The 20,271-nt window shown below is 41.0% G+C and overlaps 1 protein-coding gene across 1 annotated transcript in view; it reads left to right on the plus strand.

The window, feature by feature from the left end:
• KAT6A (lysine acetyltransferase 6A) overlaps positions 1-20,271 on the plus strand; it is a gene marked incomplete at its 5' end in the record, with an annotated part of 48,450 nt that overhangs the window by 4,975 nt on the left and 23,204 nt on the right. Inside the window, 8 exons of the mRNA XM_043502908.1 lie at positions 487-622; positions 2,544-2,860; positions 6,449-6,567; positions 13,923-14,038; positions 15,512-15,653; positions 16,112-16,273; positions 17,358-17,451; positions 19,315-19,546. Coding sequence (XP_043358843.1) covers positions 487-622; positions 2,544-2,860; positions 6,449-6,567; positions 13,923-14,038; positions 15,512-15,653; positions 16,112-16,273; positions 17,358-17,451; positions 19,315-19,546 — 1,318 coding nt within the window. The remainder of the gene's footprint in view (positions 1-486; positions 623-2,543; positions 2,861-6,448; positions 6,568-13,922; positions 14,039-15,511; positions 15,654-16,111; positions 16,274-17,357; positions 17,452-19,314; positions 19,547-20,271) is intronic.

Genomic DNA, 20,271 nt, shown 5'->3' on the forward strand with positions numbered 1-20,271 from the left:
AGAAAGAAACTGATACGCAGTCCTTAAAGTGGCAGTGTTTGTGCAGTTAGTAGCTCCTGGAGCATAAGCTCAATTTATTCTGTTCTTCTCATACCTCAAAGGCTGTGTATAAGGGAAGTCTATGTCAAAGTCTTCCCACATGGTGGGTGATGTCTCCACCTAGTTTGGAGGCACTATCCTTAAGTACAGTAGGAACTCATTAAATGGATTTCCTTCTGTACTATTCTTCTGATAATCTGATACCTGGGCTCCTCTATACTTGCAGAAAGCATGCTTAAAAACTTACCTATAGAGCCTTTCTGGAGTGAGTGCTTCCACCAAGGCAAGATTTGCGTTTAGTTTGCTGGGACAGAAAGGTAGTTTTCTTACAACCTTATAATAATGGGAGTCTGTCAGACTGTTCTTCACTCCATCTGGAAAGGAACTGTAGTCTTTCTTGCCTCTGTTTTTTCCTTTCATCCTGTGATGAGGCTTTGTGTCTTACAGGTATGTGGATATGTCAGATATGCCGGCCACGGAAGAAAGGAAGAAAACTTTTACACAAGAAGGCAGCACAGATAAAACGACGCTATGCCAACCCAATAGGACGTCCCAAAAACAGGTTAAAGAACCAAAATACAGCGTAAGTTGCTTTAATGAGAAAAAGAAAGTAGGGGCAGGGGAGGGGGAATAAATGGGACTTCTGTGGAGGGCTTAGTGTCCTACTTAGGGTGAATATCTCTAGCCCTGGTCTACACTAGGAACTTGCATTGATATAGCTATGTCTCAGGGGTGTGAAAAATCCATACCCCTGAGAGATTTAGCTATACCAACCTAACCCCTGTGCTAAATTGATGGAAGAATTCTTCTGTCAAACTAGTTACAACCTCTCAGGGAGGTGAATTACCTACATTGACAGGAGAATCCCTCCCGTCTGTGTAGGTAGTGTCTACACTGAAGCGCTACAGTGGCACAGCTGCAGTTGTGCCACAGTAACATTTTAAGTATAGGCATATCCTTGCTACATAATTTTTTTCACAGTACTAATATTAACTGCTTTACACACAATTTAATTTCTCAGACTACTGTGTACAGTCAAGGAGTGTTGAGGCATTTGTTCAGTTCTTCTTTCTCCCTTTGCTCTAGCTAGAGGTTTAGATTTAAAGTATTTATCGCTTGTTACTTCAGACTAGCTTTGCTGGTTTACAGCAAGACTCTATTGCAGCAAGGCACTGCTCCTGTCAACGTAGGCTAGTTGCACTCTATAGTCCTCTGGAAATAGTGCTGGGAGTTAGAAAAGTTGTAGATTACATACACTGCAACAATGAATGAGAAATTTGAAACAGAAGTGGCTGAATATGAGCAACCCATTAAAATGATATTTTGTGAGGGTCTTAAAGGGGCGCTGATGCTTAGGTCAGTGGAGGGAGCATTCTCTTTTGTTCCTTCATTGTAGTGGGGAGTTCTACAACATAATGGGCTTAGATGAGACTACTCTTAAACCTAATAGAGTACAAGAAAGACAGGTCATGTGTATTTCACAATTTCATGACTGCAGACTTGGTTGCAACATTCAGAAACCAAGCTTGCATTTAAAAAAACATGTTTCTTGCCCCTATGGGTATGTCCACACAGCAAAATAAAACCTGCGGCTGACCCATGCCAGCCACCTCTGGCTTGAGCTGTGGGGATGTTTAACAGCTGCGTAGACTTCCAGGCTCGGGCTGGAGCCCAGGCTCTCAGACCTTGGAGGAGGGGACTGGATGGGATGGGTGGGGGGAGGCAGGCAATGAAATAACCCTGCAGCCAGAGCTCCATGGCACAGGCCAGCCACGAGTTTTTCTTTGCTGCGTAGACATACCGTTAGGTTGCAAAGTAAACCTGTGAAGAAAATAGCAGTTGTTTCATTGATGTCTGCCTGAGTCAACAGAAATTCTGAAACAACAGCTCTGAGAAGCATGAACTGTCTTATCCATTTCAATGGGTTTTTACGTCTAAAACCTAAAAGATGACAGTTTAAATCTCAACACTCTTAATTTTTTCACTAGTGATTGTTTTAGCAGAAACAGCCAGCTAATGTGCATATCCCACAGTCCTTAATTGTTTGCTCAGCTGTCAAAGCCTTCAGCTTCTTCCTGATGGTTTCTACAATGCAGGTGTGCTGGCAATATAAAATCTTTGGCATATCAGAAAATGAAGATGTGGAGCCAGCATAAATAAACTGACTTTAACATGAACATTACTAATACTGTGGCGGCTGTACAGATTGTATAATGCAATTTCATTTTTCATTAAGTAAAAACCTACATTTTTATATTTAAATAATCTGCTAGAGAATTTCTAGTAAACAGGAATAGTCTAGGAATTTTGCTGTGGAACTTAGGCCCAGACTGTCATGCAGTAAACAGGGCTTTGATTACCACTTATTGAATTGTGCAGTTGATCTCTAGATACCATGGTGACTGGCATAGTACGTAGATGTTAAACCAGTTTATTACCTTACCTAAATCTCTCTCTCTGCCACACCTACTGACTGGCCCTTTTTTCGCTTCCTGGTTCTTTAGATCGAAAGGCCCCTTCAGTAAAGTTCGAACTGGCCCTGGTCGGGGCCGGAAGCGCAAGATCACTCTATCCAGCCAGTCAGCGTCATCGGCAGAAGGAGGATACCTGGAACGAATAGATGCCCTGGACTTCTGCAGAGACAGCAGCACCACCTTGAAATTTAACAAGAAAACCAAAGGGCTCATTGATGGCCTTACCAAATTCTTCACCCCCTCCCCTGATGGGCGGAAAGCCCGAGGGGAAATGGTGGACTATTCTCAGCAATATAGGATCAGGAAAAAGGGTACCAGAAGATCTAGCACTTCAGACTGGCCCACAGGTAAAAGATCTGTCCCCTTGTCAGTGAAGGCAGCCTCTTTTAAGCCAGGAATGGGTTCACTGAGGTAGAAGATACTGAACAGATAAAAGCTGGTAGATGGTAGAAATTTGATCTAGAGAGTAACAGATTCAAGTGCAAAAATCAATTAGACATCATAATAGAGTGACGAAGTGGGTGAGGTAATATCTTTTATTGGACCAGTTTCTATTAGTGGGAGAGACGAGCTTTTGAGCTTACACAGAGCTTTCCTTTAGGAAACGTACTCAGTGTCACAGCTAAATAAAAGTTGGAACAGATTGTTTAGCATAAGTAGTTAAGACATATTTCAAGGGACTGTTCAAGATGAAGTGGCCAGTTAACACCTTTCCAGTCATAGGGGAGACAGGGAAGGAAGCGGGGAGGGAGGGGGTTAAGTGGGTTATAGATTGTTGTAATAAACCATAAATCCAGTATCGGGGGTAGCTGTGTTAGTCTGTATCCACAAAAACAACAGTTTATACCCAAATAAATCTGTTAGTCTTTAAGGTGCCGCCGGACTCCTTGTTGTTTTCATAAATCCAGTGTGTCTATTCAGTCCATTGTTTTTAGTATCTAGCAATGTTATGAATTTAAGCTCCCAGGCTTGTCTTTTGAAGGTGTTATGCAGGTTTCCCCTGGTTTTTTTTTTTTTTTTGCTTTTTGTTTTTGTTTTCCTTTCCATCCTATTATTGGAGAGGTGTTAATGGGCCACTTCACCTTGAATGGTCCTTTGGCATGTGTGTTAACTGCTTATGCTAAACAATCTGTTCCATCTTGTATTTAGCTGTGACACAGAGTACATTTCCCAAACCTGAAGAAGAGCTCTGTGTAAGCCTGAAAGCTTGCCTATCTCACCAACAGAGGTTGGTGCAATAAAATATATTGCCTCATCTAACTTGTGTCTCTAATATCCTGGGGCCAACACGGCTATAACACTGCAATGATGTCATGATAGAATAGCAAGTTGGAGAATGGAAGATGTTTGTGTGCGTGTGCGTGCGTGCGTACACACACACACGTATGTGTATTGTGACAAAGCTCTGTCCTTGCCTCCGTGGGTCCCGCGTTTCCTGGCGGATTTTGCTAGCCTCAGAGGCTCACTGTGACCCTCCACGTAACCCTTCTTTCTCTAGAGACAAGGGTCGCAGTCTACTGAGCCATTTTCATCATAAGCCAGCGAGGGAGGTGAGGAGAAGTTATCCTTCCTTGCACAGTCTCTGTTGTCTCCCAGTCTCAGTGATTAATCAGGGGGCAAAGGTGCGGGGGAGGGAAGCCCGGGCCCACCCTCTACTCCAGGCTCCAGCCCAGGGACCCCAATAGTATCAACTATGGTAGCTGACCTTTTAGAAACATGACATGTACAATTCCCTTGGCTACTTCCCCCACAGCAGCCCTCACTTCCTCAAGCTCCACTTCACCCTTACCTCAGGGCCTCCTTCCTTGTGCCTGATATGGTGTGTACTACTCAGCCTCTCCAACCACGCAACTTCTTCCACTGCTCCTGACATGCACAGCCACCTGACTAACTGTGGGAGGCTTTTAACTAGTTTCAGCCAGCCTCTGATTGGCTTCAGGTGTCCCAATCAACCTAGCCTTCTCCCTGCCTTCTGGAAAGTTCTTAATTGGCCCCAGGTGTCTTAATTGACCTAGAGCAGCTGCCATTTCACTTATCCTGGTACCAGGGATTTGTTTAGCCTGGAGCTAATATATCTATCTCCCACTACTCTTCCATAGCCATCTGGCCTTGCCCCCGTCACAATATACATAAGCATAGAAGATTATAGATAGATAGATACAGTTCCAGCCCAAAAGGAAGGGGTTAAGGGTGGCCTGAGAAATCTGTAAAGTCATGTCAAATATTGTTTGGGAAGAGTGAGTGACTCGGAGGCCAGGGCCTTAATAAACGTTAATAAACCTTAATAAACGTTTTCTTATAAATAGGGAGGTAGCAGTCTGAAACAGGGAACAACTAAAAACAAACTTATATGATAGAAAGAACCCTTGTGAATTTCTTTTGCGTGGCATAGGCCACATGTAGAAGGTCTGTACTGTTCTGGAATGTGAGAGGTTCTGCTTTGAGCAGTCCTGGACACATTCTTACATGCCACTAGATGGCAGTCTGGAGGGCATTAACTCTCCTCACTGTCTCCAAGTTTCAAGCACTTTTTTGAGCTAAAGAATGCAGTCTGGTTTGCAAACCAAGTGACAGTGTTTATGCTCTTTTCAGTCTTGTGTAATTTCCTGTATTATATGTCAAGTAATATCCCCTTTTCCAAAGCACCAGAAACCAATAAGATGATTAATCACTTAGTCATTGATTACTTTAACTGTCCCTGTATAACCAGTGGATAATATTCAGCAATGCCATGCAGGAAATCTATCTTTAGAAATAATAATTAATATGGATACAGTTTTGTCACAGTAAAATTAAGCAAAATTCACAGAACAGTCATGGCGGGGGAAAAAAGGACAAAATCAGGATATGGTCCCAGCAGGACTGAAGATGAAGCCAGAGCCCCACCATGCACGGCGCTGACAGCCAGAGCTGAAGAAGTCGTGGAGATCTGTTAAAGTCATGGAATCTGTGACCTCTGTGACCAAATTGTATCCTTAATTATGAACATCAGACTGGTTGACTGTGGAAGTGTAAAATGGGCACTAGATGGTTGTGGGATGGGATGAAGTGCTGTAATCTCCACCACTCTCAAATAATCCCCAGCAAGCAGGCTGTTAAATTGCTGATGTGACTGCAGAGACGATTACTTGAATGTTGAACCAAGAATGTTGTAGCTCTGTGGAGTTCAAGTGCCTTCTCTGGTGCTGGTGAAAAGATGGGAAAAGGTGCTTCCTGCAAAATGCTAGCCTTACAGTTTTCACTCAGATTTTTCATAAAGTGGAATATCGTTTCTGGTCATTGAGGGATGAATAGCCCAGTCTATTTTGGGAGGGGCAAAGAAAGCCCATGTTTGTTTGACTGGATTCCTGCTTACCAGAAATAAAGCAGTACGCCATATGTAATTTCCTTTGTTTCTAAATTCTCATTGTGTGAATGTCATTGTAATAACATGAAAACTTAAGAGACTAGCTATTTAACCAGGTCCAGTATGTTTGCATTATCTCTTTCAGGGCCATTGATCCAAAACTATCTATTCCTGTATGGTCTCAAACATCAGAAACGTGGCAAAGTGACTAAGGCTATGTCTACACTAGAAACCTTACAGCAGCATAGCTGTACTGCTGCAGCTGCGCCGCTGTAAGGTCTCCTGTGTAGCCACACTATGCCAACCGGAGAGAGCTCTCTGGTCGGCATAATTAAACCACCCACAGCGAACAGTGGTAGCTATATCAGCGGGAGAGTCTCTCCTGCCAATTTAGTGCTTTCCACATCGCTGCTTTTGTCAGTGTAACCTATGTTGGTCGGGGTGTCTTTTTTCATACCCCTGAGCAACATATGTTTTACTGACAAAGGTGCTAGTGTAGACATAGCCTAAATGCAGCTGAGCCTCTTCTTACTAGAATGCGCTTATGGCTTTGCTAATGATCAGTGAGAAATTTCTCTCTCATTCACAGACAATCAGGATGGCTGGGATGGAAAACAGGAAAATGAGGAGCGGCTTCTTGTGAGCCAGGACGTCATGACTGAAAAAGATATGGAGTTGTTCCAAGATATTCAGGAGCAAGCGCTGCAGGTAAAGTCAAATTATTAGTGTCTGGGAAATCTTAAACCTGTGCTATAAATATAAATGGAGAGAAAAAGAACTCCTACTGCTGAATCAGTCTGTCAGAGCAGCTAATTGCCCTAGCCCCCTTTCTGAGAGAATGCATAGTAATTCAAGGAGGCTGAAAGTTGATTCAAGGAAGCTGAAAGTTGTGACTGATTAACTTCACAAATTGCAAAAAGTTCATGAGAAGAAGAGGTTTATGTTCTAAAATAATATATGTTAATCATGCACCTTTGACTATCTTACATGCCCTCTGTCCACTCAGTAATACACACCCCCTGAGACTTATTCTAACATTCTAAGATCCAGCAATCATTAAAAAACGACCACCACCTGCAAGGTAAATGTTCTCTTCCCCAAAGAAGGAAATCCTCTCTTCCCCTCAAACACTCCGTCCCCAAAAACAAACAAACAAACAGAACACCCACAGAAAACAAAACAAAAATGCATCTGCCTGAAGCCCCCAAAATGGTCAAGATTCAGCTGTAGTCCAGTGACCACATTTTTGATTAAAATCTGATATTTCAGATCTTGCAGTGCAGGAATCTGAAATATATTGGCATTGAAAAGGAGAGATCATCATAGCTTCTATCTTTGGAAGATTTTGAGATATTGGACTTAAAAATCATGACATTTTTATTGACAGGTTTCAGAATAGCAGCCATGTTAGTCTGTATCCGCAAAAAGAAAAGGAGGACTTGTGGCATCTTAGAGACTAATGTTAGTCTCTAAGGTGCCACAAGTACTCCTTTTCTTTTTATGTTTTTATTGTTGTATATAGTGTAGTTGTAGCCATGTTGGTCTCGGGATATGAGAGAGACAAGGTGAATGAGGTAATGTCTTTTATTGGACCAACTTCTGTTGGTGAGAGAGCCAAGCTTTCACGCTTACACAGAGCTTCTGAAGAAAAGTTGTGTGTAAGCTCAAAAGCTTATTCCTCTCACCAACAGAAGTTAGTCCAATAAAAGATATCACCTTACTCACCTTGTCTCTCCAATGATATTTTTTGGTCAAACTGAGAAAGATCCCATGCAGAGCGAGTGAGAGACTGATATTAAAAAAATATAAGCAATTTCTGTTTTATACTGTAAAACTATCTTGTGTGGAATATCTGTGAACGTTTTAGTAGTATTTTTTCCTGTATGTCCCCATCTTCATTCTTTGCAAAGTTTCTGAGATCTGTGCCTAAGGAAATAGAAAATCTATCCTAAGTGCTTTGGGGGTTTGTATCTGATTAGTTCAGGACCTCTGTCCATATATGCAGTTTGTAACTGAATGTAGTGCAGGTATTCCTATAGCATCATTAGTAAAGCTATGTTTTAGTCGCAGGTATTTTTAGTAAAAGTCATGGACAGGTCACGGGCAGTAAACAAAAATTCATAGCCCATGACCTGTCCATGACTTGTACTATATACCCCTGACTAAATCTTGAGTGCTCTGGGGTGGGGCACAGCCTGGGGGTATCACTGCTGCATGGCGGAGGGGTTTGGCAAGGGTGGCAGGCTCCCTACCTGCCTCCACACGGCTCCTCAGAAGTAGCGACATGTCCCTCAGCTCCTAGGTGGAGGTGTGGCCAGGAGGGCTCAGTGCACTGCCCCCGCCCTGAGTACCGGCTCCGCAGCTTCCATTGGCCAAGGTTCCTGGGGGTGCTGGGATGGTGGTGCCTGTGAGCGGAGGCAGCACACAGAGCCGCCTGGCCGCCCCTCGCCCCAGGATACGTTGCCGCTTCCAGGGAGCCCCCTTATAAGCGCCACCCAGAGCCCTCATCCCCTCCTGTGTCCCAATCCACTGACCCAGCCTTGAGCCCCTTCCCACAGCCAAACTCTTGCTGCTGCTCGGGGAGTGGTGGCCTGAGACTGCCCCAGCAGCAGCCGGTGTGGCTGGCCCAGGGGCTGCCTGAGCCTCACCAGCAGCTGCAGAAGTCCTGGAGGTCCCAGAAAGTCACAGAATCTGTGACTTCCGTGACAGACTTGCAGCCTTAATCATTAGGCATGCATAGCATTTTACAGGTAAACAGAAAGGACAGATTCTTGCCATGAGTCGCTTACAGTCTGTTAGACAAAGGTCAGATGGAGGCAGCAAACAAAATAGGAAAGATGAGAGCTGCAGTAAAAGATTATAAAATGCTTTTGATGCATACATCTCTTGTTGTTTATATTTTATGTTTCATCTTTGAGGGAGCTAAAAATGCACTGAATTGGCAGGTCATAGGACATGAACATAAGAATACTGGCGAACAAGATGAGCAGTAGGTAACAATAGAGCTGTGGATGGCCTTGAAGGGTGTTGCATTAGAAGGGTCAGAGTAGAGCAGGACTGGCTGATGGGAGCTGTTGTATATTTGGACTGCCTAAATAGTAGCAATTTGGAGCCTAAATATTAGGAATTGTATTGTATGGAGCCTCTAGCGTCCTTAGAGTGGTATTCTGTAAGTAATTGCTCTGTTTCTGGCCCAGGGTGATGATAGAATCATAGATCTGTAGGGCTGAAAGGGACCTTGAGAAGTCATTAAATCCAGCCCCTTGCGCTGAGGCAGGACCCAGTACACCTACACCATCCCTGACAAGTATTTGTCCAATCTGTTCTTAAAAACCTTCCAATGATGGGGATTCTGCAACCTTTTTTGGAAACCTGTTCCAGAGATTAACTACCCTTACAGTTAGAAAGTTTTGCCTGATATCTAACCTAAATCACCCTTGCTGCAGATTCAACCCATTAGTTCTTTTCCTACCTTCAGTGGACATGGAGAACAAGTGATCCCCAACCTCTTATAACAGCCCTTAACATACCCATAGACTGTTATCAGGTCCATCTTAGTTGTCTTCTCTCAAGAATAAATATGCCTCATTTTTTTTAACCTTTCCTTATAGGTCAGGTTTTCTAAGCCTTTTATAGTTTTTGTTGTTCTCCTCTGGAGTCTCTCCAATTTGTCCATATCTTTCCTAAAGTGTGGTGCCTGGTATTGGACCCAGTACTCCAACTGAGGCCTCACCAGTGCCAAGTAGAGCAGGACAATTACCTCCTGTGTCTTATGTTTACTCCTGTTAATGCTCCCCAAAATATTAGCCTTTTTCACAACTGCATCACATTGTTGACTCATATTCACTGTAACCCCCCCGATCCTTTTCAGAAGTACTGTCATGCCAGTTATTCCCCATTTTGTAGTTTTGCATGTGATTTTTCCTTCCTAAGTGAAGTACTTTGAACTTGTCTGTTTTGAATTTCATCTTGTTGATTTCAGATCAATTCTCCAATTTGTCAAGGTTGTTTTGAATTCTGATCCTGTCTTTCAAATGTTATAATCATACTCTCCATTCCATTATCCCAGTAATTAATTTGAATAATACTGCACCCAGGAGTGACCCTTGTGGTGGGACTCCATTAAATACACCCTCCAAGTTTGACAATGAACAGTTGATAACTACTCTTTCAGTACAGTCTTTAAACCAGTTGTATACCCACCTTATAATAATTTCATCTAGACTGCATTTCCCTAGTTTGTTTATGAGACTGTCTCATGGGACTGTGTCAGAAACCTTACTAAAATCAAGATTTAGTACATCTACTGCCTTCCCCTCATTCAGTGGGCCAGTAACCCTGTCAAAGAAGGAAATTAGGTTGATTTGGCATGATTTGCTCTAGCCAAGTTCATGCTGGCTATTCCTTATAACCCTGTTATCCTCCAGTTGATTACAAATTGATTGTTTAATAATTTGTTCCAGTATCTTTCCAGTTATCAAAGTTATGCCGACTGTTATATAATTCCCTGGGTCCTCTTTGTTCCCCTTTTTAAAGATGAGTACTATGTTTGCCCCATCTCCCATCCTCTGTGGATTCTTGAACAGTTCTAAAATTGCTTCAGCTAGTTCCTTAAGTATCCTATGATGAATTTTATCAGGTCCTACCAACTTGAATACATCTATCTTCTCTAAATATTCTTCAACCTGTTTTTTTCCTACTTTGGCTTTTGTTCCTTCCCCCTGTTGTTAATATTGATTGTGTTAAGTATGTGGTCATCGTTCACTTTTTTTAGTGAAATCTGAAGCAAAATAGACAGTAAACATCTCAGCCTTCCTAATGTCATAGGTTATTATCTTTCCTTCTCTATTAAGCAGAGGATCTATGCTTCCCTTTGTCTTTATCCTGCTCTTAATGTATATTGCCTTTTATCTCTCTTGTTAGTAGGTATAACTCATTTTGTGCTTTAATCTTTCTGATTTTGTCCCTACATACTTTTGCTATTCTTTTGTGCTCCTCCTTAGCAGTTCATCCATGTTTCCACTTTTTGTAGGATTCCTTTTTGATTTTCAGGTCATTAAAGAGCTCCTAATGGAGCCATTTTGGCTTCTTACTATTCTTTCTAGTTTTCCTTTGCATGGGGATAGTTTGTACTTGTGCTTTCAATATTGTCTCCTTGAGAAATTGCCAGCTCTCTGAACTCTGTTTTCCTATATAAAAATTGCATTAGCCTATATAAAATCACCACTTGCCTGTGGGCCTCTGTGTTATGCTGTCCGTTATAGTTTTCACAGTCTTGAATGATCTATTCCTTCTAAAACTACAAGTTTTGCTCTTTCCTTAAGTATAACTATCCCTACGCAGTTTGTTCCCCTTACTCCAGATATATGGGCTTCTGTTTGTTTACCTTTTGTTGTTCCATAGTAATTGGAATGAACCCAACCTAAATATAGTCACTATATACAAAGAGCGTTAATGAATAATGAGTTGTGATAAGTCTGCACTAAACCACAGCAGTGAGATAAACCAAACTAATATGAGAGCCATTAACCCTTCAGATCCCAGCACCAATACTGTACATAATTGCTTATTTCTGATACTATTACATGGGTGATTTAAAAACAAACAAACAAAACCCCATAATAAAGTGCTGTAATGACTAGCTTTTTCAGTCAGAGAATTTTGGCTTAGAAAAGTAAATGAAAATCTGAATGTAATCTTCCAGGAGTTTGGACAGAAATTTAGTAAATAAATGCCCTTGTCAAACAGTTGCTGGCCAGAAAAGGAACACGTTTTTGAAAAAAAACTTTAGATGTAATGTATTTGATATTGCAAATAATCTGGTGAAGGCAAATGTAATTTTAAAGTGAAATAGCTGGTGGATTGGTTTTGGCAGGGATTGGGTTAAACAGTGGTTGAGATGCAGTTGATGCAAGTGCCTGTGAAGAGCTGAGCTAAATGCTGCACCTGAGCAAACGGAAATGCACAAGCCGAATGAAGTATCACAGGGAAGAGACTGAATCTGTAAGTGTGTGAGACGGAAGTAGCGAAGTAGCGCGTAGGGGCAGACCGCAGCAAGCCTGCAAGTTGTTCAGTACATCTCTTGGTGGGAGCTTTCTCCTGACCACTGCAATGTGCAAGCAGCTGTACTGGAGCTGGGTCTCCACATTTACACTGGGCATTCATTTGGAGGAGAGGTTGATTGCTGATGCGAGGGCACAGACGCAGGAGACATTGCCACAGGTGCACATTACTCTTTGTTCTTCCTTGAAACATGCCTGGCGATGCCTGAGATGATTGTGTTGGTGACTGACTGCCAACTCTGCATTGTTGCTCTCAGGAGCAGTGAAGGAAGAGTATGCAGTAGTGTTCGACTAGACAAGAATAGAGATTCCCATCAGAATACAGAGTAGGAGATTCTTCGCTATGGATTTGCATAGATATAAAGAGATCCCTACTCCTTTCTTTATAAATTGGCTTTTGTTAACAGGTGAAATTTTCATGTTGCATATATCCCATTCTGAAAAGTGTTGGGTGATTGCACTTTTATTTCACCATGGGATCCAAATTCTAGCCTAACACTAGAGTTAGCTTTTAGCACCAAAGGTTGTTTTAATCCAGCTAGCGCAGGATTTTTTGTCTTTCAGTAAAATCTTTTTACTGTTCAAAGGAAGGTAAACTTACTCCTTCATTTAGCTCCCTTCCTATTAGAGAACCTGAGACAACCCCCCCAGGCCTTTTTCCTAAAAGGGAAGGGCCTGTGGAATCAATAAACTGAGGGGGAAAGGCATTTTTTCAATTAGTGGAACTTTTGATCATACACAGATACCAAACTAATATTTTTGATAATAATAAATAATTTAATAATATTTAATAAATTTAATAATATAATTTAATAAATAATCTAATAATTTTTGAGATTTTTTTTTGATCAACCTCTGAAAAAACTTACCTTTGGTAAGAATGGAAGGAAATATGAACCGAGCTCCTCCGTTGCTGATGAACGCATGTGGTGCTTTTGGATAAAACTCTAGAACAGGAGGCTTTTGTTCTTTTCTGTATCTTGAGGTATTTTGTTCAAACATGTACGCTTAGGAGAGCTGAATGAATAATAATCTGAGCTTTCCTCCTTCTTCATTAGCCCTACTTAACAGATAGAGTTATACTAATGGAAAAATCTGGATTTGGGATGGTAGCATCTCGTGCCATAACCCAAATGCCGAGGATGTTTTTAGCTATTTCATTCTACTGGAATACATTTATTTATAGGCATTTCACTGACACTCTTCACATTAATACCTGACAGCCTACTGCTAAGTGGTCTCATTTATTAATAGCTATGCAGTCCACGCTAAGACATGTGACAATGCAAAGTCACTGAAAACCTTTGGATTTTAACCATGTGAGTGTTGGAGCCTTTTGAAGTAATGTGGTCATGGACTGACAAGTTGAAAAAAATTGAGAGGATGTGCAATTCCCGGATTCCAAGGCTTATATCCTGGAGAATGTTTGCCAGCAAACTCGGATAAGGAACTGTCAATAGGCATTTGGGTAACGTCTTAAACGAATGACCACACCCTGAATAGAGATTTGTTTGCCACTGTTGTAACTCACAGCAGTGTATGTGGTGTGTGTGGGTATACATTATCACTGGATATATGTATGTGTATGTCCAAACACCACCAGCAGTTATCTATTTCTCTGCTTAGATATTGCAGTGATGTGGACACAGAAGCACCTAGACTGAAAGAAGATTAGGTTGAGTGATTTATAAGAGTGTTTGTTGAGTGCTGGCTATATCTGGGGCTATGACCTGCAGCAAATGTGGGTAATATTAAATGCATCTGATTGTCATGAAGGTGTTCGCTAGCTCTCCCGTCTCTGGATTGGGTGTCATACATAAAGAGTAAGTGGTATTGCTGTTGGCTTTAAAACCGGATGTCAGCATCTTCCTGTTTCTCTATGGAGCCATGTAGAGAAAGACAAACTAGATGGATATAAACATATTTCTCCTCCCCTCCATACTCCTGAAACTGATAAGTACTTGATTTGCTAATTTACAAAAATATTTTTTTCTTGAACAGAAAGTAGGGGTGACAGGGCCTCCTGATCCACAAGTCCGCTGCCCTTCGGTTATCGAATTTGGGAAGTATGAAATCCACACCTGGTACTCCTCCCCATACCCACAGGAATACTCAAGGTACACTGTGCAAACTCTTCACCTTCATTGGTGTTTACAAATTGTGTGATAGTTACTCTGGCAGGTGCAGAAATCTCAGGCTGGTGAACTGGAATTTTAGCATAATAAAGAGCATATATGTGATTTATGATAAATAATGAAATGAGTATCTTGGGGTCCGTTTAGGCCTAATCAAAGAATTGATAAATTCTCTCACATCCCTATATACTGCAAGTATTAGAAATACTTTCAAAAGGCATTGTAAGATGGATATGCAGAGAGTTGAGTTGCTGTGCTCCCAGGGGAGAGAGCACTCCCAGGCTAAGTGATCTGGCAATACATTGTTACTAAACATGTAAATGACTGGAGAAGTTGAGTTTGAGGTCATCAGTTCTTTAGTTTTAGCATACATTACAATATAAACAATATTCATTAGCATACATTACAATATAAACTGTTAAAGCTTGTGCTGAGGTGAACTTTGAAATCTGATTTAGAGCTGTGAAATGGCAGGATGTATTCTTGAAGGAGATGGAAAAAGAAATAAGCAGAAAAGTTGCTAAGAATAATTTGTTTAAAATTACACTATATGAACTGTTGCTAAATTATTTTTGTTTCCAGATATTTATTTACAGTTGTCATCAGCATAATGCCTCACATTTACCAAACCCAAATATGGTAAATTTCTCTGTTTCCTGACCTAGGAGACTGCCATGTAGGAGAGAGTAAAATTTATTTGGTCACTTTTATATTGTTTTCTATTCACTGAAAACTTTGCAAACTGTCTAAACCACAAGCTGTCCAACCTTCAGAAAAAAAGTCAGTTCAGAATGTGGACCAGCTTTAAATAAGACCGTAGAGAGGAAAGAATGAAACCACAAAACACCCTCTCTCACCCAGTCATGCGGCACGGGGATCACTATAAAAAATAATTCTTACTCTTCCAAATGCTGTGGGATTAGTTAAAATAACTGTAATTAACACTGTAGCTGGAGAGAGTAATTGGAGTCAAGTCAATAATAGCAAGCTCACCATCGACCCCATCACAGTGAATGACTTGAACAGAGAAAGGCTTCATAGAAATTAGAGATTGAATTTTAGAGACTGAAAATTACAAAACCCTCCCCCCAATGCAGAACAGTTCCTTACAGTATTTCTCCAGAGATTTAGCTGACACACACAATGGGACCTTCACCACTTCCATTGGAGACTGTTTCACACTTCAGCAGAGCTCAGTATGTGGAACACTGTATATATGTAAAATGTGTATTCATTATAGAATAAAGAAATGCGGTGGCTTGAGATATATTTTATATTTTTGGCTGAAATAGATATTTGGTTGAGTTGTTTGGTTAGTGAGACTGCTTTTATCATTTTCTTTTCCCTCAAGTTCTGTATTAGCAGGACTGAGGAATTTAGTACTTTTGTTATAGTTAATAAGCAAAAGCGTACAATGTATTTATAGATTTTGATTTTCTTTACCTTTACTTACAGGCTACCTAAATTGTACCTTTGTGAATTCTGTCTAAAGTATATGAAAAGTAGAACTATCCTCCAGCAGCACATGAAAAAATGTGGCTGGTTTCATCCTCCAGCCAATGAAATTTACAGAAAGAACAATATTTCAGTCTTTGAGGTAAGTTAGGAAAATGATTGATAACTGCTGCTTTCCTGTGTCATTTAAAATGTGACACTGATGCCTTTACAACATTCATATAGCTCATGTGGGATTCATATATCCTTAAAAATCTTGCCCTCTCTTTGTCCTTATATCATTCAGCTCTGTAAAGAATGAAGAAGTGAATGATAGCCCTGAGTGTCATAGTGCTAAGTTCATGAGTAGATTAGTGACCTCAAAATATGTTAAAAGCCATAAATGGGGTTAATTTCTCCTTCAGGCTGATATATAAATATAACAGAGTGATCAGTGCCCCCAAAGTGTACCCTACTTTGAGAATCATCTGAGCCACTATGCATTATCTGGAAATCCTTTCTTTAATGTTTGAGGGTTAGAATGAATTGAGATATCCAACAGAATCAGGTAATTGTATGGTGATAAGAGTAATGACTTCATTTGTTCTCTATTTCTGTAAGGTTGATGGCAATGTCAGTACCATTTACTGCCAGAACCTGTGCTTGCTGGCAAAACTCTTCCTGGACCACAAAACACTCTATTATGATGTGGAGCCATTTCTTTTCTATGTGCTGACACAGAATGATGTCAAGGGCTGCCACCTTGTAGGCTATTTCTCGAAAGTAAGTATTCTAGCATGGAGTAATCTTGGATTTGGACTTGGAGCTGGACCTGTTCTGTGTCGGTTTGAAATATAGTGTTGCCAAAGGGTTTTTCGTTAGTTGTGGCAGTCCTGGTCTTAGACCATGTATGAAGAATTCAGGGATGTGTAGCAACTAATAAAGCCGAATTTCCACTTCATATTGTTGAACAGAGCATATCCTCAAAGGAACTAGTACAGCACTTAGCAGCTCAAAGGGAGAAGTTTTTAAATGACTTCCTATTCCCTTGATGGTGATAGGTAGAACTGCTTGTGAAGTAAACATTGTTACCCACATAAAGCTATCTAAGCTCTTCCTCAGCAGAGAAAGTATTTTCTTGGTCTGCAATTTGAACCTCCTTTCAAACCTTTTATTTTGTATGCTAGGAATGCGGAGTCCACTGATGCTGAATATATCTTAGTGTTCCCCATATAGAAGCCAGGCATAGGAAGCCAAACATAAGATTTCAAATAGCTACATTTTCACGTCTCTTTGTCCCAGCAGTAGTTGTTTTGCTTGCAATCCTAGCCATCAGAGAAACAAGGCAAAAACCAAACAAAAAAACCCCAGTGGCAGTAATCAACGGTCATCTTTCAACTTCTAGACCAGCACACAGTGGCTTGGATTTTTATTTCAGTTACAGTGGTGTGAATCTTGGTTCACTCTAGATTTACACCAGTGTTACTTGGATATGAGAATCTACCTCTATGTCTTTAGCACCTCCATTTTGGTGCTTTTGAGTGACTGGTGGGGACTTAAATTCTTACACTGACGGTCATTTTTATCTTTGTTTCTAAGTCGAAAAAGGTAGCAGATGTCACTGTCTCATTCTTCCCCCCTCCTGGGGTGGTTGTTTCAGTAGTAATGACAATGACTTGATACTGTTCCATCTTAACTCACTGGGGACCGTGCTTCGCTGATGCGCATTGCTGTCCTCAAGGAGCTGTGAATGGGGCTTTCATTCTTAGTCTTTAGTTCAGGATTAATTACTAGCTCACACACAGCAGCTTCTTTTCTATCTCACTAAACAGTTGTTTTTCAAGTTTCTTTCTCTTTTCTCTATCAGGAGAAGCACTGCCAACAGAAGTACAACGTTTCCTGTATAATGATTCTTCCCCAGTACCAGCGTAAGGGCTATGGCAGGTTCCTCATTGACTTCAGTAAGGATCACTTTCACATTCATGTTTTTTTCACCTTTTCTTATTTGTTTGGCCTTTCATATTTTTAGACGGGGAAGATGTACAGGTATCCAGGAACTTTCTTGGGTGAAATACCTTCTCCAGAATTGGCTGTATTCTGAGAGCACCAAAAAACATCCAGGCTTCTGGGCTCTGCTCTTTAAACTGGTGGAAAGCTAAATGCTGAAAACAAATACATGATTCTCCCTCTGATTCCCATGTTTACCACATAAGTGCCTCATGCCAAAAGCTGTAGAAATGCTCAGTGCAGAGTTTCTGGCAAAAGGTAACCCTACTTTAGTAATTCTTTCTGAAATAAAGTAAACCCTAAAACTACATTGCTTGTTGAAACTGTCCGCAGCTGAACTAAGAGACTTATAGTTTCTCAAGCAGATGCTAATAATAGTTTGTTTATTTTATCTTTTGATTTAGAGTAATCAAAAACATCTATACACAGGCTCTGAGCACTCTGTCATTTATATAAAATTATGAACTCAAATACAAATTTCAGTCAGCTCTTCTTACTGACCAGCAGCTCTAAATACAAACAATAACACCCCATTACATTGGCCAGTACCTCTGTCTCCACTGTCAGCTTATCTGCACTTACGAGCACAACGATACTGGTATAATGATACCACTTTACTTATCCTGAGGTAACCCCTGTGTGGCCACTCTTATTTTGGAATTGGTGTCCACACAGGTTGTTATAACGGTACAACTATACTGGAATAGTTCTGCCAATAAATTTCCCCGGGTAGACCAGTCCTAACTCTCTTCAAGGACCAGGTAAAATACATGGGCCCTATAAAATGCCCTGAAAGTCAACAAATCTAGGTTATTTCAGACCAGGAGTGGGAGCCCCTGGCTGTGACGGGGAATGGATTTGTCTGCCAGCCACTGCCTCTTTGTTCTATCTAACATCCTTGCCTCCTCTGATCACAACTATGGTAGTATATCACAGGAAAATAGGCAGTCTTAGGTCCATTATGGCTCTATAGGTCATTACCAGAATATGAGAAGCTCAGGGCTCTAACTGAAGTTTCCCAACATAATCTTTTTTTAAAAAGGTTTGGGTTTTTTTGGTTCAGCCAAGTGGTGGAAATATGTGCTTCCCCTTGAAATCCTCAGTCATCATTTCAATCACGTTTTGTGCCTGAATATTCAATTTCACAAGCACAAAAATATCTGGGTGTGGTCTGAGGAGAAGGTTACTGCTGTTTTAGGCTGAAGTCGGTTATGAAATATTTCTTTTCCCTCTTGTCTTTCAATAATGATTAAAAAAATAGAGTGACAGTACACTGTTTTGTAATTATTATATTAGTGTACTCTAAAATAAATTTGAAAAGGATATTTAGAAGGCTTTCTGCACTTTAACTGCATGCTCAATATTCAGATAACAATTCCAAGGCACTTTCTCATTATATTGTCCTTCTTGACCCGAAGAAGAGTTCAGTGTAAGCTCAAAAGCTTGTCTCTCTCACCAACAGAAGTTAGTCCAATAAAAGATAGCTCACCCATCTTGTCTCTCTAGGTTCAAAATAGGCAGATTAGGCCATCTAGTGGTAATAGCTCATAATCTGTAATCAAAGCAGGATGCGGTTTATAAATCTCTGAATGCACTATAGAATAATGGAGGTTAGAGATGGAAAAGATCTGACCGATTATTCGGTGTCTCCTGTAGATGCAGGATATAGTCTTGGTTTTCAAACACTTTCCATCCCTTTTTTGAAAGAATGCCACTGTACAAACTTCTCTGTAATGTTGGCACTGGGATAGGATGTAAGAGTTGGTATCTAGTTATGCCAGTCCTTCCTTGTGAGAAGTTGCTTTGTGTTTCCTTAGGCTATCTGCTATCAAAGCGTGAGGGCCAAGCAGGGTCCCCAGAGAAGCCATTGTCTGATCTGGGCCGTCTCTCATACATGGCTTATTGGAAAAGTGTAATATTGGAGTGCCTTTATCATCAAAATGACAAGCAAATCAGCATCAAAAAGTTAAGCAAACTCACTGGAATCTGCCCTCAAGACATCACTTCCACTCTGCATCACCTGCGAATGCTTGACTTCCGCAAGGACCAGTGAGTATAGCAGTCCCACTGCTTCTCAGCTGGGATCCAGATTCAGCTGTACAGAGCTGGGGGAAGGATCATATTCATTGACTTGGGTGGTGTAACATCTCCACTGCTCCCCAGGAGCTGGCTCTGACTGCTCAGACAGCACTAGCAGGACAGATCACACAGTAATATGCCAATAATCAGGGTGAATGTTGAGAAGGGCAAATATATAATCTGAGCATCAAAGCCAAGTAAAATACCATCAGCTCTTACACAATAGCAGTGATGTGTCTTTTTACTTTTCCTATTTCTTTGGGGAGGTGGTATGGTATGGTGTCATTCAAAATCACATGAGCAAAGGTACTCTTTGTCCTGCAGCAAAGGTCTTGTTTACATTATAAAAGTGACCAGTGTTATAACCTGAGCCGCTGACATGAACACAGTTAAAGCACATTTTTGTAGTTGGGACTTAGCCTTTTGACTGTGTTCTTGAGTAGCATTAAGCCTTTGATATGTACCCTAAGTAATGAATGTGTGTCTCTCACCCTTTCCTTCCCTTCATTGTAGGCTGCCTTTCCCCCAGTTTATATACACCCAATCCCACAGTCTTAATACCCTCATTTAAGAACATAAGAATGGCCATACTGGGTCAGACCAGTGGTCAGTCTACCCAGTATCCTGTCTTCTGACAGTGGCAGGTGTCAGATGCTTTAGAGGTAATGAACAAAACAGGGGAGTTTATAAAGTGA

Source organism: Dermochelys coriacea, chromosome 26 (assembly GCF_009764565.3).
Source record: "Dermochelys coriacea isolate rDerCor1 chromosome 26, rDerCor1.pri.v4, whole genome shotgun sequence".
Classification (NCBI taxonomy): domain Eukaryota; kingdom Metazoa; phylum Chordata; order Testudines; family Dermochelyidae; genus Dermochelys; species Dermochelys coriacea.